The sequence below is a fragment of the Zalophus californianus genome, chromosome 7 (genome assembly GCF_009762305.2).
Source record: "Zalophus californianus isolate mZalCal1 chromosome 7, mZalCal1.pri.v2, whole genome shotgun sequence".
In the NCBI taxonomy this organism is placed as follows: Eukaryota; Metazoa; Chordata; class Mammalia; order Carnivora; family Otariidae; genus Zalophus; species Zalophus californianus.
Window position 1 is genome coordinate 20,123,786 of NC_045601.1, and position 24,153 is coordinate 20,147,938.

The 24,153-nt window shown below is 36.5% G+C and overlaps 1 protein-coding gene across 3 annotated transcripts in view; it reads right to left on the reverse strand.

The window, feature by feature from the left end:
• GRM1 (glutamate metabotropic receptor 1) overlaps positions 1 to 24,153 on the reverse strand; it is a 438,705-nt gene that overhangs the window by 307,383 nt on the left and 107,169 nt on the right. For all 3 annotated transcript variants that reach the window (XM_027604132.2, XM_027604133.2, XM_027604134.2), the window contains one exon: positions 17,403 to 17,652. In XM_027604132.2, the coding sequence (XP_027459933.1) occupies positions 17,403 to 17,652 (250 nt within the window). The remainder of the gene's footprint in view (positions 1 to 17,402; positions 17,653 to 24,153) is intronic.

The window sequence follows — 24,153 nt, forward strand, 5'->3', positions numbered from 1 at the left end:
CATTCACATATTATTTTCCTTTTCACAGAAATTGTACATGAAGAATTGAAAATTCCAGTTTGTGATTAAAAAAATCTAATGAACCAGAAGAAGATATTTTGGATTTATGAAATGGATTCTGCATTTGTACTTATTTGTATTATATTGTTTTATTTTTACTATTTAACATTTTAAAGGAATACTTACAAAGTCAAACCAACTTCTATAAAGTAAACTGTTCCTGTTTTTAACCTACTGCCCTCCTCAAGGTCTTAAGGACAATATAAAAAAAAAAATCTAGCCAAGAAACATCATGTATGTAAGTATATCAAGACACATGGTGACAGGCCTTCCCAAAGCTTTTTATTTTTTTTAACTTTTTTTAAATTGTGTTATGTTAGTCACCACACAGTACATCGTTAGCTTTTGATGTAGTGTTCCATGATTCATTGTTTGCATGTAACACCCAGTGCTCCCTGCAATACATGCCCTCTTTAATACCCATCACCAGACTAACCCATCCCCCCACTGCCCATCCCTCTAAAACCCTCAGTTTGTTTCTCGGAGTCCATAGTCTCTCATGGATTGTCTCCCCCTCCGAATCCCTCCCTTCATTTTTCCCTTCCTTCTCTTAATGTCCTCCATGCTGTTCCTTATGTTCCACAAATCCCAAAGCTTTTTAAATGGATGACATTTAGAAAAAAGTAGACGTTGCAATAAGTGTCTTCTAAAATTTTCAAAAAACTCAAGTGATAACAATGCTAGCAGAGGGTACTTATGTCCTTTAATAGTAGCAATGCAAAAGTTTCATTGTGATTCTTGCTTTAACCTTATTATCATAGTACCTTTGAAAACAAGACCATAACATGACTAAGAGCCAAACTCTTATTTAAAAAAGGTGAGCTACAAATGCAAGTACTGTGGTTCTGTTTATAGTATTGTAATAGACAGCTTCTAAGATAGTTTTACATTCTGGTATTCATTTTCTCATACAATTCCCTCCCCTTGAGGCACTGGACCTAGTGATATGCTTCTAATGAATAGAATATGGCAAAAGTAATGGGATATCACTTTCATGGTTAGGTTACAAACAGACCATCACTACATCCATCTCTCTCTCTTTCTCTCTTTCTCTCTCTGTCTCTCTTGTTCTGTGTTACTGTTTCTCACTCTTGACCTAGAGAAGCCAGATGTCCTGTGAACTGCCCCATGGAGAGGTTCATGTGGCAAGAAACCATCTCCAGCAAACAGACAGCAAGAGCCTGAGATCTGGCAACAGCAAAGTGAGTGACTTTGGAAGCATATTCCCACCAAGTTGGGCTTTGAGAAAATAAGATGTTGGATAGATGAACATTTAGCATTCCACAAGTCTTCCTCAACAGAAAGTCAAGCTCAGCAAACACCTTTCTTTCTTCACAGAAAACTCAACACATAAAGCCTAGACGATACAGGTATAAACACTACTAATTTAATAACCTGAAGTGTAGTTAATAAAGTCTGTGTTATCCTTTTGAAATTGTAAGCTTCACTAAATGATTTCATAACAATCAATGTAAATTTTTCCAATAGGATGTAGTGGCAAAAATCAGTAAATTGATTTAATGATTTTCAATATTCTACTTTGGCAAATCATGCAGGCAAGCTACTCTTCTTTAATACACCTTGGAGATATTGTGAGTTCAGTTCTAGACCACTTCAATCAAGTGAATATTGTAATAAAGCAAGTCAAAGGAATTTTTTGGTTTCCCAGTGCATATAAAAGTTATGTTTATACAATACTGGAGTCTATTAAGTGTGCAATAGCATTATGTCTAAAAAAAAACCAATGTATATACCTTAATTTAAAAACACTTTATTACTAAAAAATGCTACCCACCATCTGAGCTCTCAGCAAGTCACAAGGTTTTTGCTGGTGGAAGGTCTTGCCTTGATGTTGATGGCTTCTGACTGATCAGAATGGTGGTTACTGAGGGTTGGGGTGGCTGTGGCAATATCTTAAAATAAGAAGACAATGAAGTTTGTCACATTGATTGACTCTTCCTTCATGAATGATTTCTCTGTAGCATGCTATGCCGTTTTATTCACATTAGAACTTCTTTCAAAATTGGAGTTAATCCTCACAAGCTCTGTCACTGCTTCATTAACTATGTTTATATAGTATTCTAAATCCTTTGCTGTTGTTTCCACAATCCTCTCAGCATCTTCTCCTGGAGTAGATTCCATCTCAAGAAACCACTTTCTTTGCTTATCCCTAAGAATCAACTCCTCATCAATTCAAGTTTTATCACGAGATTGCAGCAATTCAGTCATATCTTCAGGCTCCATTTATACTTCTCATTTTCATGCTATTTCCACCACTTCTGCAGTTACTTCCTCCACTTGAACCCCTCAAAGTCATCCATGAGCATTAGAGCCAACTTCTTCTATACTCTTGTTAACGTTGCTATTTTGAACTCTTACGATGTATCATGAATGTTCTTAATGGCATCTAAAATGGTGAATTCTTTTCAGAGAGCTTTCAATTTACTTTGCCCAATTCATCAGAGGAATTACTATGGTAGCTATACCTTTACAAATATGTATTTATTTATTTTTATTTTTTTATTTAATTTTTTATTATGTTATGTTAATCACCATACATTACATCATTAGTTTTTGATGTAGTGTTCCATGATTCATTGTTTGCATATAACACCAATGCTCCATGCAGAACATGCCCTCTTTAATACCCATCACCAGGCTAACCCATCCCCCCACCCCACTCCCCTCTAGAGCCCTCAGTTTGTTTCTCAGAGTCCATAGTCTCTCATGGTTCGTCTCCCCCTCTGATTTCCCCCCCTTCATTCTTCCCCTCCTGCTACCTTCTTCTTTTCTTTTTTAACTTATAATGTATTATTTGTTTCAGAGGTACAGATCTGTGATTCAACAGTCTTACACAACTCACAGCGCTCACCATAGCACATACCCTCCCCAATGTCTATCACCCAGCCACCCCATCACTCCCACCCCCCACCACTCCAGCAACCCTCTGTTTGTTTCCTGAGATTAAGAATTGCTCATATCAGTGAGGTCATATGATACATGTCTTTCTCTGATTGACTTATTTCGCACAGCATAACACCCTCCAGTTCCAACCACGTTGTTGCAAATGGCAAGATTTCATTCCTTTTGATGGCTGCATAATATTCCATTGTGTATATATACCAAATCTTCTTTAACCATTCATCTCTTGATGGACATCTTGGCTCTTTCCACAGTTTGGCTATTGTGGACATTGCTGCTATAAACATTGGGGTGCACGTACCCCTTCGGATCCCTACATTTGTATCTTTGGGGTATATACCTGGTAGTGCAATTGCTGGATCGTATGATAGCTCTATTTTCAACTTTTTGAGGAACCTCCATACTGTTTCCCAGAGTGGCTGCACCAGCTTGCATTCCCACCAACGGTGTAGGAGGGTTCCCCTTTCTCCGCATCCCCACCAACATCTGTCGTTTCCTGACTTGTTAATTTTAGCCATTCTGACTGGTGTGAGGTGGTATCTCATTGAGGTTTTGATTTGGATTTCCCTGATGCCGAGCGATGTTGAGCACTTTTTCATGTGTCTGTTGGCCATTTGGATGTCTTCTTTGCAGAAATGTCTGTTCATGTCTTCTGCCCATTTCTTGATTGGATCATTTGTTCTTTGGGTGTTGAGTTTAATAATTCCCTCAACTCTATGGCCAACTAATCTTTGACAAAGCAGGAAAGAATGTCCAATGGAAAAAAGACAGTCTCCTCAACAAATGGTGTTGGGAAAATTGGACAGTCACAGGCAGAAGAATGAAACTGGACCATTTCCTTACACCACACACAAAAATAGACTCAAAATGGTTGAAAGACCTAAATGTGAGAAAAGAATCCATCAAAATCCTAAAGGAGAACACAGGCAGCAACCTCTTCAACCTCAGCCGCAGCAACTTCTTCCTAGAAACATCGCCAAAGGCAAGGGAAGCAAGGGCAAAAATGAACTATGGGACTTCATCAAGATAAAAAGCTTTTGCACAGCGAAAGGAACAGTCAACAAAATCAAAAGACAACTGACAGAATGGGAGAAGATATTTGCAAATGGCATACCAGATAAAGGGCTAGTATCCAAAATCTACAAATATGTACTTCTTAAATAATAAGACTTGAAAGTTGAATTACTCCTTTTATCCATGGGCTGCAGAATGGATGTTTCTTAGCAGGCATGAAAACAACATTAATCTCATTGTACATCTCCAACAGAGCTCTTGGGTGACCAGGTGCATTATCAGTAAGCAGTACTATTTTGAAGTAAGTCTTTTTTTTCTGAGCAGTAGGTCTCAAGGTTAGGCTTAAAGTATTCAGTAAATCATGTTGTAAACAGATATGCTGTCATCCAGGCTTTGCTGTTCATTTACAGAGCACAGGCAGAGTAGATTTAGTGTAGTTCTTAAGGGCCCTAGGATTTTCAGAATAATAAATGAGCCTTGGCTTCAACTTCAAGTCACCAGCTATATTAGCCCCTAATAAGAGAGTCGGTTTGTCCTTTGAAGCTTTGAAGCCAGGCATTGATGTCTCTCTAGCTATGAAAGTCCTAGATGGCATCTTCTTCCAATAGGAGGCTGTTTCATCTACATTGAAAATCTGTTGTTTAGTGTAGCAACCTTCATTGCTATCTTAGCTGGATCTCCTGGAGAACTTGCTGCAGCTTCTACATCAGCATTTACTGCTTCACCTTGCACTTTTCTGATGGAGATTACTTTCCTTAAACCTCATGAACCTACCTCTGCTAGCTTCAAACTTTTCTTCTGCAGTTTTGCCACCTGCTAAGCCTTCATAGATTTATAGAGTGTTAGGGCCTTCCTCTGGTTTAGGCCTAAGGGAATGTTACAGCTGGTTTGATCTTCTATCCAGACTACTAAAACATTCTCCATATCAGCAATAGGGCTGCTTCACTTTCTTATTATTTGTACCTTCATGGAATTAACATTTTTAATTTCCTTCAGGAATTTTTACTTTGCATTCACAACTTTGCTGTTTGACACAAGAGGCCAAGCGTTTGGCCTGTCTCAGCTTTTGACATGCTCACTAAGCTTAATCATTTCTAACCTTTGATTGAAAGTAAGAGTCCACTTGCTTAAACACTTGTAGGCCATTATAGGGTTCCTAATTGGCTTGATTTTCAATATTAAGCCCTATTCCCTGTGCCTCAGGCAATAGGGAGGCTGGAGGGGAAGGAGCAAGATAGGAGAATGGTTGGTCAGTGAGCAGTCAGAATACATACATTTATCAATTAAGTTTGCTCTTATATATATGTGGTTTGCAGTGCCCCCAAACAATGACAGTAGTAACATCAAGGACTACTGATTGCAGATCACCATAAGAAATATAATGATAAAAGTTTGAAATATTATGAGAATTACCAAAATACGACACAGAGATATGAAGTGAGCAAATGCTATTGGAAAATGATGTGACAGACTTGCTCATTGAAAGGTTGCGACCAACCTTGAATTTATAAAAAGTGGAGTATCTGTGAAGTGTAATAAAGTGAAATGCATTAAAATGAGGTGTGCCTGTACTTTGTTACTGAGACATTTTTTGCAATTCTGGCTCCCTTGAGTTTTTAGCTAGGTTTGCAATCCTTAAAGGAATTGATGAGAGTGAATTTTAATAACTATACAATGTGCTACATTTGGTGAGGAAGGAAAAAAAAATATACCTGCTCATCTCCTCATTAGAGAGGAATGCCAAACCCAGAAGCCCTTTAGGTCATACTCCCTAGTTACTGGGTAGTATTTCCATAAATCTCTAAAGCAGCATCTACATTTTGAAAAATTGCCTATGGTAATTTCTTGGGAATATACTTTTGCAGGTAGAAAATTATTACTATAAAAAAAGTATAAAAAGGAATGTTCAAAGCATGTTTTTTTTTTTCATTCTTCAATGTTATTTTAAAAAGATGCAGACACCAAGCCCATCTCTGAGAGATATCAGATAAAAAGCAAAGATCCAAATTTTCCCAAATATGAAAACACACCAGACATTGGCTGTAACTACAACTAGGACCTCAGGAGAAAAGTGTAAATTTCTTTTGTGCAAATATCAGCCTTCCACAGTATATAGTTAAAACTCTGGAATAATCGTTCAGTAGAAGAGGTTATTGATTTTTACTCTCTAGAACAGTTAAAGCAATAATCCTCGATTATTTTTACTATCCATCAAAATTATAAGAAGGGGAAATGGGACAGGATTAGGGTTACCAAGAATTAAGGGCTTTCCACTTGAAAAATCCTCACACGGGAACACCCCCCTTCCCAACACTTTCACCTCCTCTGGTCAGAACAAGAAATGAGCTCATATGAGAAATAACGGTGGCCAAAAGGCAGTAGTTGGGTGACATATCCAAAGTGCTGAAATAAGAAGCTGTTGACTAAAAATCTTATATCCAGCAAAACTGTTTTTCAAAAATGAAAGTGAAATAAAGATATTCCCAGATAAGCGAACACCGAGTAAATGCATTCCTAGAGGATGTACCCCCCAAAATAAATAAAATAAATATTAAAGGAAATAATTTAGGCTTAAAGCAAGTTAACCAAGACAGAAATTCAAACACACACATACACACACACAGTGCATAGGTAAAGGTAAAGTAATTATAAAAAATAGTATAAATGCATATTTCTTCTTCTTTCTCTACTTCAATGATTTAAAAAGCAATTGTATAAAAGAATATGCATGTAATTTTGTATGAGGACCTCTAACACAGGGAAATGGGGTTTATTTGACAACAGCACAAAGGTGGTGGGTAGGAACAAAGTTGTACCTGGTATATAAATGACACCAGAAGGTAACTTGCATCCATAGGAAAAAAAAAATGTAGAGAATATGAAATGGTAAGTCAAATGGCAAATATAAAAATCCCAACGAATCTTTTCTCATGTCAGTTTCTATAATAGGCATAACTTATAAAGCAATAATTATGACAATGCATTACTAAGTTTTTAATATATATAAATGTAATGTGTAACAACAGCACAAAAAGAAGAAAAAGGAAATAGAGCTATATAAAAGTAACATTTGTATATCTCAATGAAATTAGGTTAGCATCAATTTGAAGTGGACTCGTAAATTAAGATTATATGGTAAGCCCTAGAACAACCACTAAGAAAATAATTTTTTAAAATATAGTGAAAAAATGATTAAAGGAGCAACAGAGGAACAAAAAGACTTGAAACATTGGGAAACAAAATATAAAATGGTAGATGTTACTCCAACTACATCAATAATTACATTATATGTGAAAGGATTAAACAATATAATCAAAAGGTAGAGGTAATAAGTCTAGATTTTAAAAAGTAAGATCAACTACATGCTGTCTACAGGATATATTTTATATACAATACAAATATGTTGAAAATGAAAGGATGGGAAGAGATATACAATGTAAACAGGAATCATTAAAAGGCAGGAGTAGCTATATGCTTATCAGGAAAAATGTAAGCTTTAAAACAAAGAGTCACTCGATATAAACAGTAATATTTTCTAATGATAAAAGTGTATCAGGAAAATACAGCTATTAGAAACACACATAGACCTAGCAAGAGAAACTCAAAATACATGAAACAAAAACTAAGTTAAAGGGAGAAAAAGACAATTCAACAATAATATTTGGAGACTTCAATATCCCATTTTTCATAATGGATAGAACTAGACAGAATATCAATAGGAAATAGAAGACTTTAACAATAAGAAGAAACTAGACCTAACAGGCATTTATGGAACCTTCAATCCAACAACAATAGAATATAAATCCCCCTTACGTGCACTTGGAATATTCTCCAGGGAATAGCATATGCTACACAATAAAACAAGCCTTAATAAATATAAAAGGACTGAAGTCACACAAAAATGTTAATTATAATGAGTTTAGAAGATGAAATGCACAATCTCTGAAATAAAAAATGCACATGATGGCATAAAGAATAGATTAGACACGGCCAAAAAGAAAAATCTGTGTACTCAAAGTCATAGCAATAGAAATTGTAGAAAATGAAGCAAAAAAAGAGAAGTGAAAAAAAAGACATATAATTCTCCTGTAGAAAAATATCAAGCAATCAAACATACATATAACTGGAGCCCAAGGCAGCAAGAAAAGAAAGGCATAGATAAAAATAATATTTGAGGAAATAATAGCCAATTATTTTCCAATTTTGATTTGAAAAAACTATGAAACACATCAAGGCTTATAATCAAATTGCTGAAAACTAGTGATAAAAAGACATGCTTAAAACAATCAGAGATTAAAAATACACATTCAAGGAACAAAGAATTACAGCAGATTTTTCATCAGAAGCTATGCAAGTCAAAAAAATATAACTGATTAATATCTCTCAAATATTGGAAGTAAAAAACAGCAACAATCAACCTAGAATTCTATACCAGGTAAATTTTTTTTAATTAAGGTAAAATAAAAACATTACAGACAAAAAGGTGAAGAAAATTTATTTCAGCAGACCAACCTCACAAGCAATGTTAAAAGAAATTCTTCAGAGAGAAGGAAAATAATGCTGAACAAAATATGGATTTACACAAAGGAATGAAAAAGTAATTATATAGGTAATTACAGAAAGTAATTTTTTCTCATTTTTAGTTTCTTAAAAAGATAATTGACTATTTAAGCAAAAATAATAGTGTATTTTACACTTTATAACAGGGTTAGAAGTAAAATATATAACAATAGAACATATATCAAGAAGGACAAATAGAAATGCTATAAAGTTCTTTTTTTTTTTTATTTGAGAGAGAGACTGAGATAGAGAGAGCATGAGAGGGGGGAAGGTCAGAGAGAGAAGCAGACTCCCTGCTCAGCAGGGAGCCCGATGCGGGACTCGATCCCAGGACTCCAGGATCATGACCTGAGCCGAAGGCAGTCGCTTAACCGACTGAGCCACCCAGGCGCCCTAAAGTTCTTATACTATATGTAATATTGTATAATATTCTTGGAATGTGGACATTAATAACTTAAATATATTACAAACCCCATTATCAACTATTCATAAAATAATAAAGAATCATAGCTAGTAAGTCAAAGATAAAGATAAAATGGAAGGCTAAAAATAGTTAATTAATATACATGCATATATACACTATTGTTTTTAACAAATGGTAGCCTATTTTAATGGAGAAATGATAGTCCTTTCAACAAAACAGTTCTGGAACAACTGGATATTTTTAGGTCAAAAAAAGAGTATTCACCCTTATCTCATAACATGTATGAAAATTAACTCCAAATGTAAAATTTAATCATATATCTAAATATAGAAGGAAACACTATAAAACTACAAAAATGTTTGAGATGTTGGAGTAGGTAAAGCTACCTTTGATAGAACACAATGAACATAAGTCATAAAAGAAGAAACTGATAACTGGACTTTCAAAATTTAAACCATTCTATCATCCAACGATCCTGTTAACAAAATCAAATTTTCAGACATACTAAGAGAAAATATGTATATTATAAACGATTTGGGTCCAGAAATTATAAAGAACTTTTACAACTTCATAATAAGACCAACAACCTGATAACAAGATGAACATATACGTCTACAAAAGATTTCACCAAAAAAGATATTAAAATGGCAAATAAGCACATAAAAATATTCAACATTATTAGTCATTATGAAAATGCAAATTAAAACCACAACAAGATGCCACTGCCCACCCACCAGAATAGCTAAAAGTAAAAAGACTGACAATACTATTTTGGTAAAGGAATTAGAACTTTCACACACCACTGGTGGAACTGCAAAACTGTACAGCCACTTCAGAAAATAATTTGGCAGTTTCTTATAAAGAAGCTTATAAATATAGACTTAGCACCATGTGACCCATAATCTCACCCCTAGATATTTCTTTAAGAAAACTAAATATATATGTCCACACAAAGACTTATACGTGAATATTTATAGCTGCATTATTCATTATAGTCAAAACTGGAAATGACCCAAATGTTCATCAATAGGAGAATGGATAAGCAAACTGAAGCATATCCATGCCATAGAAAGCTACTCAGCAATAAAGAAGCTATTGATATGTACAACTGCATGGGTGTATCTAAAAACACTTTGCCAATAAAAAGAAGTCAGACATAAAAGACTACATTCTATATGATTTCCTCTATACAACATTCTAGAAAAGGCAAAAGTGTAATGACAGAAAGAAGATCAGTTGTTGCCTGTGTCCAGAATGCTGGCCAAGGGACATTAGGGAACGTTTTGCTGTAATGGAAATATTCTATTTCATGATTCATATAGTTATGGTGCTTACATTACTATTTAGAGTTACCAAAACTCATCAAATGAAACACTTAAAATTGGTGAGTTTCAATAAGGCTGTTTGAAATGTATATACTCTTCGATCCATTCCCAAACATACGGAATTAGAATCTGAAGAAGGTGGAGCCCAGAAACTGACGTTTTTATGGTTTATGATATAGAGAGACAAGCAGCTGATGAGCAACTCTGTCATCAGATCCCAATTCCACAATTAGCAAGAAACAGTAGTTCATTGTTTAGCCCCAGGCAACCCTACACTCAGAGATGACTGGACTAATTTGCCACATGTTTAAATGCTTCCTACTCTCAATCTTGATTAGTCAAAAAACTAGGACATGATTATGCTTTCACAAGGCAGGTCAACAGGCCATTTTGGGCATCAGGAGAGGACAGAAATACAAGAAATAACAGAGCTGCAAATAGTGTTTATTACTATTACTACCGGTACTACTGTTAATATTATTATTTACTACTCTCAGGTATACCTTTACTTTTGAAAGAAAATCTTGAAGGCAAATACATTTTAAGAATTAAAAAAAAGAGCTAAAGTGCCAGAATAACAGGCAGTAGAATTAAAATTCATTTCATTTTTCCTTTCAATATGTCCTGAAAGCAATTCATTCATAGTGAATGCCACCTTGGTGCAAAGCATAGATGTAGCATGAGAGGGTAGTGGTTCTGAAACTTAACTCATCTCCAGTCTTTAAAAAAAGAAGATACAAAGTCCTTCACCTCTTGATGGTCTGGGGTGGGATCCAAGAATCTGCATTTATAAGTGCCCCTGCTGCTTCTGTTGTGCAGTCAGGTTGCAAACAGACTATCATAGGAACTACAAAAAGTGTATTAAGATAAATTCTCTATTGTCTTCAATCAGCCTCAAACACAAACTAGACTAAATCATAATGACTTCCTTTTTCATCCATTAAAATTGAGCCAGTGCCTTATAAATACAGAGGGCACCCAATACCCTTCAGTGTTTCTAGTACCGTAAAGGCAAGTAGAGACCAAGATAATAGTCTTTCAGTTTTCAGATGTCCATTATCTGAAACATGCAAATAGGCATTGGTGTAAAGAAGAGTTAATCATTAATATACAAATCAGCCACCCAATTATTGTGAAAATCCTGAACATTTCTGTGGCTGAGATCTATGCTCAAAATACTTGTCAGTATCCTACAAATAGTGTTTATTCTCCAGAGTACTCTAAACTAAATCCCCTCTCCTTCCCTAGAACACATTTTTCAGTCTTTTTCTAACAGTGTAATCTTGCACAAAGCTCTCATTAATCTGCCTGTGGAGAAGGGATTGCCTGTCAGTAGGTTAGCAATCATTTTCTGCCCTTGGGAACCTAGAGAAGGCCAGGTTATGTATCTGTTAAGTCGGACCATCACGCATCAGAAAATGCTCATCAGCTTTGCCAGCCTCTTGATTTTAATCCATTTTGGTGGAGGTCACGCTTCACTGAAAGTCCACATTTACTTCATAATATATAACATTTACAATTTTGTTTGAAGGCCGAAAACTTTAGATATTTTCCCCATTTTTTTCCATTAATGTAAAGATGGGATCTAAAATAATTCATTTTTCATTAAAAAAAAGTGTGTGAAATATAATACCATAGTATATCATCTTGTTCAAGGGTATAAAGGCAAGTTTTCCAAATATGTGTTCTTGGAAGAAAGACAAAAACATTGCCTTGTAAAAAACAAGAAACAAAAAACGGGTATTTCCTTTGTTTTAAAATGAAACTGTAGCCTCTTTGCAGATAAAGCAATTGCTCCTTTTCAGCCATTTTTTAAAATATGTGCTTAATGTTTGTTGTGCTTTCAACTCAAAAACCATGGTGTCAGTGTTTTCATGGGTCAAGTTTTAGAAGGAATTTCTCTGCAGTGACAGATAATGGAAAGTGGGTCTAGTGGATTAGAAGATAAGAGTTGGGAGAGATGATAGATTAAACAGCACACAGCAATAAGGGATAGGCATTTGAAATGTAAGGACCCTACACTTATAGTTTGATAGGCCAGGATATAGTAGGGGGAGGGGGCAAAATGAAAGGTTATTGACTTCATGGTCTTTATTGGATGATTCTTTTGTATAGTGGAGAAATTTAGAAGACGAGTTCATAATCCAAATAAAGGGGGCTAGGAAATATACAGTCAAATATGGCATACCCAAGATATTTAACCAAAAGCTTCTAACAAGACAGAATATAAGCCTGCTGTTAAGGGCTTCCCAAGATGAGGAAAAAAGGGTGCATAATGTCAACACCTGGTATAGGACTAAAGCCAGAAAGCTCTCATTCACCCTCTGAGAAGAGTGTGTTGTTAGGTCCCCACAGGAGATCTACCACTGACACTTAGCTACAGTTTAATAGGCAAGTAGGCATTTTATAATTAGAAAAATACAACAACCTGAGAGGCAAACAAAATGAGTTCTAATTTTACAGATGAATCCTAGAGGTAGAGGTTGACTGATGAACATCAAATTTTACCATGCTAGGTAAAACTTACTGATCCTGGAATGTGAAAGGAAAATCAAGGACCACAAAATGAAACCAGCTGCTCTATGACTCCCCAGGCTTTCTGACAAAAGTATTGAATATTTACCACACCCAAATACTGTTAGGCATGATGGGAAAATCAACAAGCACATAAAACCTGTTCAACTTTGAGGAGGTTACAATTTGATATTTAGGTATCTGTATGATCTTATGGTATAGTAGTAAGCTCGAATCTTATCTCTACCACTTATTAAATTTAGGAATTTGGAATGGTTGTTTAACTTCTCTACCTTCCGAATCAACCTTTCAGGGCTGCTGTTAAGACTGGAGATATCAAATATTAATAGCCAAACACTCAATAAATGGTAGCCCTTATTATGTGCTCATACACATAAACTATGCTCACTTTCACTTTCTTCAAATAAAGGAACAACACAAAAATAAGAACAAATTGATCAGTTAACGATTACAATTTTAATAAATAAAACTTAAGATTTCAGAGAAATATCACACACTTATCCCAAATTGGCTTCTATATAAGTATAGTTCCATAGATACAGACTACATAGAGAATAAGACTGTGGAGTCTCATATTATGATAAAAAATAATCAGCTTGAAAAGAATAGCCCCTTTATTGAATTATCATTTAAAACTTTAATACTAGGAGAGAAAATGGATTCAAAAAAATAGAGAATAATTAGAAATATAAAATAATTAGAAATACAAAACTTTCTTACAGAGATACTTCAGTTGACTTTCTCAAAGAAGGTGAATCTAAACAAGATAGATCTCTAGAGGAGAGAGTAAACTGAAAGGAAACTAAGGAGAATGCTAATATGTCTTAAGTAAAACAATCACAGCTTGACAGAGTATAACTTAGTGATTAAGAGCATGAAATCTGAAGCCAAAGTGTCTAGGTTCAAATCCCATCTCTGGGAAAAATACAACATAGCAGCAATGGCAGCACTTTTGACAACTTCTTTACTTCTCTATACATCAAAGTGGGAATAATATTAGCACCTTTCTCATAATACTGTTATGATAAGTTAATGTATACAAAGTGCTTAGAACAGTGCCTGGCATATAGTAAGGTCCAAACAAATGTGCTCATCATCATCACAATCATCATTAAAATTATAATTATAGATATGGTAAGCACAATTCTGAGAATCATGTCAAAAGAAGCAATTTCATAGAACTAAGATGGAACTTTATTTTTGCATAATGACTAATTTGTGGTTGGTTAACTTACTTGGTGACAATGTTCTGCCAATTTGCCCAAAGTAGAAGGTTTGATTTTCCTGTGGGTCTGTTGGCTACATTCCATGGCCACATTAAGACACTAATACTGACAAGCAGTATTCAACATATTCTCCTGGTTTTAATAAAGTGGTGGGTAAGAAAATGTAAATGGATTAATATAAATTCATGAATAACTTTAGAAAAAAATAAATCTATAAATATGTTCCTGTTGATCATAGTTCTGTCATATGGTCTTAATATGTCATAGGTTGTTAATTTTTATAGAAAAAAATAGACTCAGAGACAAAAAGTGACTTAAACAAGATCACATGATTACTCTGTGCCAGAGCTAGAACTCTCAGCCCATATAGCTTTTTGTTTGGTTTTTCCATTAGCCTACATTCATTAAATATAGAATGTTTTTATTATCTTTTAGAACTTCCTATTTAAAAATTCTTCTGTTATTATAGTTTATTATGCCATTATGAAAAACTTATCCCCAACAACAGAAGCAGGATTTTAAGGCCATGGTAAGACTTATGAGAAAAATGGGGGGGATGTGGCAAAGGTCAATTAGGAGGATATCACAATAACCAGGTGAGCGACGATGGTGCCTTGGACCAGGATGGCAGTGACAAGAATGGCAATAAGTTGTCAAAGTCTGGATATGTTTGGATGGTGGCACCAACAACATTTCCTTTTATGTTCATGTGAAGTGTGAGAGAAAAGAGGAGTCATGGAGGCAAGGGAATATAAATCTTCATTCGGGAAGTTCTAATTTTTTTAATTAAGTGTCTTTTGCTGCAATCTAAACCACAACTTACTTATCTTCACCTCTGTGAAAAGAGGTCCATCACCATCTACACAATGCCCTCTTGTAAATCGGGCAGCAGCCAGAATCATACCATGTGCTGTGAAAGAAACCAAACAATGGCTCCTGACCTCAAAAGAGTTTATCATGAAACCCCTTCAAGTAGAAGGGAGATATATTTGATGACACTGCATATGTAGCTAGAAGCTGCAACTTGATGTTAAACTAAAACCCTTCTGGACATGCCTGCAGAAATGAGAGAATCAAGCCCACCAAATGTTCATTGCCATGAGGGACAGAGGAGAGTTTGGGATAGAATTTATCCCTCAGAAAGTGGGAGAATGAAACATCTGAAGGGAAAGCTAATTCTAGGTACGGTGTAGTGTTACTACTTGGCTTGGTTTCCTGTTTAGCTCCCTATGGACTCATATCTGAACTGATCCCTCTCCCAGGGAAGGGAGATAACTGTGAACCAAGAATAAGAAAAGGCCATTTTCCCCCAAATCCTCTAAGATATGAGAACAACAGCCAATACCACTCTAACAGACCCTCGAAGAATATAGCCCAGAAAGGCAGAGAAGCAGCAAGAGGGGCATAGCTTTGGCATCTCAAGGGCTCCATGAGTCACTGGCAATAACCACTGGCACGGGGAACAGCATCCTCAGAAGTTCAGGTGTTCACTGTTATGACAGTTCCCTAGAATGTGTCAGCAGGACCCAGCAGAGGTAGGGCAGAGACAGGAGGAATAAAAGAAGTAGATATCACATGTAGCTGACCTCTTCATGAGCAAGCATATGTGAGACTCAGAAATACCTGTATGAGCTCAGCTGTATTGCAGGTAGGCAAGAGCCAGAGAAGGAAGTTTACATCACCACCTTCGTTCAATTTTTAAATAATCATGATGGAATGAATCCTTTACACTCCAAATACTCACTGCAACATTTGTATAATTATATTTCACAATTAGGCAGTCTGTATATCCCAAAGCTCACATATTCGCCACATCTCTTTAAGCTCTCCAGAATCCAGGCAGATAGTGTCTTTATGGATATTAAAGAGAATGAATTCTGAAAACACAGACAATTGTTATACCATGAAAATGGTAAATAATTACCCTTCATAAAAGCAGTCATTTTACAAAATTAATAAAAAGGGCTGAATATCTGTAGGCCACCTGTCCTGGTACATATATTACCGACCTTACGCTACATAACACTTCAACAATGCTGCTTACCTCCTTTTCACTCATAAAGGAAATAATATTCCTTTTTAAGACTTTTTCAAGACTTGCTTTCTTAAGTGGCCTCACACAACTGCATCATATCGAAGAAGCCAAAATGACATTTTGTGACAGTGTGCCAATTATACTTAAATTCAGTAATTTTCTTAATCTTGAATTATATTTTGATCTTGTTTCCGTATCTCCTCATGAGAGAGTACTTCTTTGTTTCTTTATTTTTTTAGTTGTATTTATATCCTACCTTCTTCTCTAAAGTCTTTGAAGTGTCCTGTACCTCCAGGTCCAGATGATGATGAGATTAGTGTTATTAATATTGCAGTCATTACCACAAGTTCAAGGACAGAGGGAAAAGTCTGGAGAGGATGTCCATACCATTACTACTTAGCTTCCTAGAGAAGAGAGCCAGGGTTTGAGGTATTTCAACGGGTGAGGTATAGATTTTATTCTAGCCAATAGAGGCGATGGAAAGAGAAAAAGCAATCTGGAAGATGAGTATGACAAAGTCAGGGATCAGTGGAGACTTTCATTTAGGTAAACTCAGTAGGTTCCTTGGAAAAATTCAGCAGTTCCTTTGTGCAAATATTATAAGTAGGCAAATTAAACAAGATACCTGTTACGTCAAAAACCCTATGAAAGATACAATGATACTGAAAACCTATTCCCACACAAGTACATATGATCTAGAAAGAAGAGCAGAGGTCTTGGAAGCCACCACCTGCTATTTCAGGAGTCACATGCTGAAAGCATCACTCAGCCATCCCATGCGTGTAAAAGAGCACATTATTAAGATCCACAGCTCAGCTGCATATTTTCACTTGCATTTAGCCAGCCCTTTAAATTTTGTATCTTACTATATATTTCCATCTTCACTGCTACCCTCCATCCACCAATGCTCCATTAAGATTCTTATGTTTAGGAAGTGTGAAGACATAAGCATGTGTGTGATTTGAGGGCCAGAGGATTGGAAGGGGCCCGAAGCACATAAAAAGAATAATTCTTCAGAACAAAACATTCTGGCAACCTTTTTCTGAAGCAGTCTCATCATCTTGTCATTGACTACCCTACTCTTGTCTAGCAGGAAAATGATGATAGCCCCACTCTCCATGATCCAGAGTTAAGGTTCAGCCCAGCAGAGCACATCTTACCCTCTTTGGAGACAGGAAATCCATATTTGTGAGACCAAGCATATGTGGACCAAAGTGTGTGTGTGTGTGTGTGTGTGTGTGTGTGTGTGTGTGTGTGTGAGAGAGAGAGAGAGAGAGAGAGAGAGAGAGATTGAGATTTACCTTCCAATGAGCGAGAACTCTCCCACGACGCCCAGGCGCCTCATGGCACTCAGGAGGCCTCGGACCGTCATGCCTTCGCAGAAGCAGACCACCACTCTGGCTTTGGGAAGCCTCTCCCGGAGCTTGCGCAGGAGTCGGTCAAAGCTCTTTTCCCCAGCATTGCTGTAGATTTTGTCTGAATGGGCGATGCAGAGGCCTTCCTGGGCAGCCAGCTCTTTGAAAGCATCCATTCCGCTCTCCCCATAATTCCCTGTCCAGAAACAATCAGCAGATGTTCAAGACAACCTGGCAGCACAGCACTTACAAGCTGGAATAAAGACTCGTTAGTCACAAGGAATGGAGAGGACAGACATGCCAAATAATTTGTAAATATAACTGGAACTGAAGGAAGATCTGGATGGATTCAAGAGAGACATCAAATGCAATCAAGCCACCAACACTGAGAAGATAATGAGAAACTATCTAACCAGGGCATCCACAGTGAAACAAGTTTTGAGAAATGAAGGACTACTGCACTATTTTACAACAGTGATTGGTAATGGTTGTCACAGATTTTTAGCAATGTGGGAGAGATTGGCACATTGGGTAGGCAGTCAATCAGCACCATGAGAAGGCCTCTTCATTTGAGGGCTCACTTCTGCTGGCTGCCAGTCAAGAGGCAGACACTCACGGTGGCAAACCCTGCGACACTTCAGGAAGAGTAAGCTAAACAAACGGGACACCTGGCCCGGCCAGAATAAACAGACAAGAAGCAGATATGTGGTTTAGTCAAAATCCACCATCCTCTGATGAAGCAACAGGCTTATGGGAGTTTGGGCCTTACGTTCTGATTTTTATTTTAATATCATTCTTACAATAAAATATACTTTAAAAAAACTAAGAACACATAAAAAATCAATGAAATAAAGCAAATATCACATTGTGCCAGCTTCCTATTTCTCTATTTCACTGATGACTTTAGCCCCCATCTTAATGTCCCCTATACCTCTCCTCTTTTCCCCAAGTTTGGGGATTTTGACACCTGTGTAGATGATCCAATACCATGTCCTCCAAGTTTCTCAACCCCCTCCAACCAATAATATTTCCTATAATGCACCTAATCCCACAGCCACACTTTTGACCTCGTTGTCACAAAGGTTTCTAATATCTCTGAATGTGGATGTCAAACATCCCACTCTCTTTACCCCCTCTTCTCTTCCAAACTCATCTATTCTACTACCCCCACTCCTAGATTTCTTCAACTTTATCACCACCTCAAACCAATTCACCTCCCCATCTTTCTTTCCATCCTTCCTCTCATTAGCCTCTTAGCCCAGCTCATATCTCATACCCTATCCTCATAATCACTCCCTTACAAATTCTTTAACTGCCTTGTGTCTTCCTGACAAAACCCCAGTGCTAGTTAAACCCAACCATTTACCTATTCCACCTCTACATCTGAGGACCTAAGTATGTCTAGAAAATACTAAAAATCCTGATGACTGGCTAATTAAAAATTCATGAGCATTCATGCCAAAAGAGGCATTCGATAGTGCAAGGAAATTATACTACATCTCCTCCATTAATAAAATCTCCTAGTCTCTAACATGATTATTTCATCCTTACTCTTCCCTCCTTAAATCTCCAAACTTACTGACCCCACCTCTGACCCTCATCTCGGCTGGGATCCTCATTTCATATTTCAACAAAGACACAGAAATAATCAGAAAAAACTAACTTAGCCATACACCACATCTACAAAGCTTTCTTTGTTGGCACTTATTTCTCTGGCATTCCTCCTATTGTAAATTTGAAGTGTTTTTGCCTGAGGATAGAGCCAACTCCTACTCATAAACACTAGGTCTCACTGGTTTTTGTCTATTCAAGAACTTTCTCCTGCAATTATCCCCTCTCTTTTGTAAAAATCAGTTATTTCCTTCCAATGGTGTTAATCAAAAATAAAAAATAAAAGCATTTGCACTTTTTTCCCCACTTAAGTTACTACCTCATTCTCTAGTCCTATTCATAGCAATGATAAATGCCTAGGTCAATGTGTTTGCTTCATCATCTCCCATTCTCTTCCCATTACCTCAGAATCTTCTTCTGTCAAACTCTTCTCTTGTCAAGGTCACCAAAAATTTCCCTGTTGCCTATTTCACGATCTGTTCTCTGTCTTCATCTTCATTAACCACTCAGCTGCACTCAACAGCTGACCACAGCCTCCTTGAAACACTTTATCCTCTCAGTCTCTGTGATACACCTTCTCATAGTTTAGTCACCACTCACTGACTACTCCTCAATGTATGTGCTAGATTTTCCTCTGCTCAACCTCGAATATTTTCATGCCACAACCTGATCTCTTCTTCATCTCTACTCTCACCCTAATACACTCATTCAGTCACATTCCTTCGAACACCATTTGAATATTATAGTTGAATCCCAAATATAGGTCTTCAGACTAGATTGCCCTTTAGAGCAAAAGATTAGAATATCCAATTGCATCCCTGATATATCCATTTATAGACATTTCAAACTTAACATATCTGAAACAGAATTTTTTCCCTCTCCACCTTGCAAACCTGCTCTTTCCAGACATCTGCGGTTAGTAAATAATGCCATTACCCACCCCATTGCTCAATAACAAAGTTTAGGAACTCTCGATTTCTATCTTTCTCTCATGTTCCAGGTCCATTCCACAGACTCTCTCTCTCAAACATTTCTAAGCCAGTCTCCTCCATTTCAACCTCTGCCATCCTAAACCAAGTGTCTTGGGTCAGGTTTCCTAAAAACATAGCTGAGATGAAGATTCTTGTTCAAGTTATTTATTGAGAAGAGGAGCAGAAGAATCTGTGAAGGACAGGTGGCAGATGCTAAACAGGAATGTCATTCAGCTAGTGATTAGCTTTAGTTAATTCCATAAGGAAGTGCTACAGCACAAACTGTAGCACAGAGTTAGCCCCACCTTTAGGAAACAGAACCCTCCTGTCAATCAGTCATTGGCTAAGGTCCTCAGTAAGTCAGGGGAGGTATAGCCTCCCAGGAAGGGGTCAGCTGAGATTTACAAAAGCCTACTTTCACAGTAGCTGGGAGAATGGTGCACAAGACAGATAGCGAATCTGGGCAGGCCACTGACGGCATCCTCTATTCTAAGTAACTGATAGGTCCTCTATCCTCTATTCTAAGTAACTGATAGGTTCTTGCCTAGACAACTGCCCTACCCCCTGATTGTTCGCCCTGCTTCTACTCTTGTTCCTAATGATTCATTCCACACATAACAGAGTGATCAGTCAAGATGGAAATCAGGTTATATCACACCTCTTCAAAAAGCTTCAATCACTTCCCAACACTTGGAATGATACCAAAACTCCTTTCCCTGAACTACCAGCCTTTACATGGACTGAGCCTTCCAACTGGCCCAACCCCATCTCTGCCCACTTCCTCTCCCCCACCTTCTCTAGACCCATAGATGTCTTTCTATTCTTGGAATACCCTAAACTCATTCATGCCTCTATGTTAGCCGTTTGTATCACCTGAAAAGATGATCTTCTACAGATGTTCTTGTCAATCTTGTCTCAATATAAATACCACCCCTTCTGGAAAACCCTTCTTTATCAGTTAGCTTCAAGTAATCCCCCAGCAAATCCTGATCATGTCTCTTTATTTTATCTTAGAACATATGTCTGACATTTTTCTTGTTAATTTTTCTTTTCCCCCCTTGAATATAAGCTCCATGAGAACATCTTTTTATGTCTTATCCAATGATGTATCCTAACTAATCTTTAGAATAGTTCTAGACACTAAATGCATAGTAAAAGTGCATTTGTTTTAACAGCACAATAGAGAAAGGAGCAAAAGTTATAAATAAGCAATTTAAACAAAATAAGTAAAAGTGGGTGATAAACATATGAAAAAAATTACTGAATATCATTAACTATCAAAAGAGTGCCATTAAAACCAGATAGTTTTTTTTTCACCTATCAGATTGCCAGAATTATAAAGATTAATAATATTTAATGCTGGCAAGACACAAATACATTTACTTTTCATGAAAGCAATTCAAACTTTTGGTAGACAATGTGGCAGTAGTTTTCAAAATTTTTTAGGTATCAGTATACAATATATATAGTATACAATATGTACAGTAATAGTTAAGTCAAAATAATTGTAAATGAATGATATCCCCCCAAAAAAGGACTTAGGACTTAAATCTTAACATCTATAAAACTTTTGTGGGCACTGTAATGAACCTCATAAGATTTTCCTATATTGTTGAAAGGAAATCTTTCTCATTTCCTTTTTCATAAGATTAAAATATCAATTAATGTATTTGCCTTTAAATTTAACCACCTTCAGTGGCCTAATGCAGTCCAGTGAAGCCCAAATGGGAGCATTAATTTGTCACAAAATCCTCAGCTCCACAGACTTTGGAAACACATCATGGCTCAGACAAGAAAGAGGCAGTGACTGATTATAAGGGAGAAAACTCTGGCTGGCAGTGGATGCTCATCTGTCTGCAGAAGAGTGTTTGAGAAGGACATCAGATGCCACTTTCCCATAGTAAATGCATGTTCAAGAATCTACAAGGGACACAGACATCACTAGCCAACTCTCTCAGCAGTCTGTCAGAAGATGGTGTTACAAGGGCAGTAACTTTATTGCTAAAGTCCCATCCTTAGATTTCAATCACAGAAAAGTATTTTATTCCCTTATCAAAATACATACAGACTGAGCAAGAATGTTCTATGCGTTCAAATAAGAAAATCTTTGTTTTTGTAAATCTAGTAAAGGCCTTACATATAATCTGTCCAAACATTTCAGGTTACAGACGAGGAAACCGAACCACACAGGGGCAATGGCTCACCAGTGGGCACGAAGCTTGTTTGTGTTAGAACTAGAGCAGTTTTAAATGACTTGAGTCCTAGGTTACTGCTCATTTTTCTTAATAGTTAAATCAATTAAATGTGTATGTTTTTATAATAAAAAATGTCTGCATAGGTTTCATGAAATATTTGTCCCACTTTCTGTATTCATATTTTCTTATTTGGATAGCAGCTCCTCATTATAGAAACTGATAGCCGAATATCATGCATTGGGCCATGTTTCAACTGCCCATTTTTCTCATGATGCCTAAAAGACTCCAAATTAGCACATAAATTTCCATGAGAGCAGTTCTAATATAGGAACAACAACAACAATAACTTGTCCTTTTATAAATCTTTATACTCTAAAAATTACATTCACAAACATTATCTGATTCTTAGAACAGCCCTATTGTAGTCATCATATTGATAACAGTGCTAGAAACAAAGACCATAAAAAAATGGGAAGAAAATTGCCGCCAGGAAGTTTAAAATCATGTTACTTTCATTTAGTAGCAACAGAACTAAAGACGTGACACACACAAGTTTAAGTCTCTAATAAAGGTGCTGTGGGTTAGGATTCAGGAAAAGCTGCCCAAAGATGTGCCACCTGTTGGAAAGGATATAGAGAAAAGGGAACCCCTGGACACTGTTGGTGGGAATACAATTTGGTACAACCATTATGGAAAACAGTATGAGGTTCTTTAAAAAAAAATTTATATAGAACCACCATATGATCCACCATCTGATCCAAAATTTATATGAACCACAATACATATATATTTAAAGGACGCAAAATCAGTATTTCAAGGAGATTATCTGCACTCTCATGTTCATGGCAGCATTATTCACGATAGTCAAGATATGAAAACAATGTAAGTGCCCATCAATGGATGAATGGATTAAAAAAAATGTGGTCTATATTTATGACAGAATATTAGCCATAAAAAAAGAAGGAAATCCTGCCATTTGCAACAATGTAGATGAACCTGGAGGACATTATACTAAGTGAAATAAGCCAGACATAGAAAGACAAATACCGCAGGCATCTAAAAGAGTCAAACTCAGAAAGCCAGAGAGTAGAATGGTGGTTACCAGGGGTGAGGAGTAGAAAAAATGAGAAGATACTGGTCAAAGGGTACAAACTTTTAGTTACAAGAGGAATAAGCCCTGGGGATCTAATGTACAGCATGTTGACTATATAATGATATATATTATTACATATAATAATACATAGTTAATATATATATATTATATACTTGAAATTTGCTAAGAGAATAGATATTAAACATTGTTACCATGCACACACACGTAACTATGTGAGGTAATGGCAGTGTGAATTAACTTGATAGTGGTAATCCTTTCACAATGTATATGTCTATCAAACCATTACATAGTACACCTTAAATATATACAATTTTATTTGTCAATTGTACCTAAATATAGCTGGGTGGGTACCTTTATTCTGGGTCTTAAAATATAAACAGATTTTCTACAAATAGAAAGAAAATTAGGGGACAGGTACTCTGCCTCCCTACCAGGTGATGAGCAAACAATGCCAGACTGAAACTAAAATATTCAGCACTGAGCCCACCTTCTGCTTCCCTTCCCCCTTCCATTCAGCTGTGCAGGCCTCCTCTTGCCTTTCCTAACACTGAAGCATTTATTTAGATATTTCTGTGTGCAACCCTGAAAGAAGCTGTGAATATATAAAGAACTGACTTTTAACAAAACTCTCAAAAAATAAAAGGGCCATGTAATTGTAAACACTCAGACTTGATAGAGAGCTGCATATTTTCATTCAATTAGCAAATAGGTTATTGAGCTCTCAACTTGAAAAAATTCCTGGCTCTGCACTTAGAGAGCTGCCAAGAAATCCTGGACATGGGCTCTGCCTTCAATTTGATGAATAT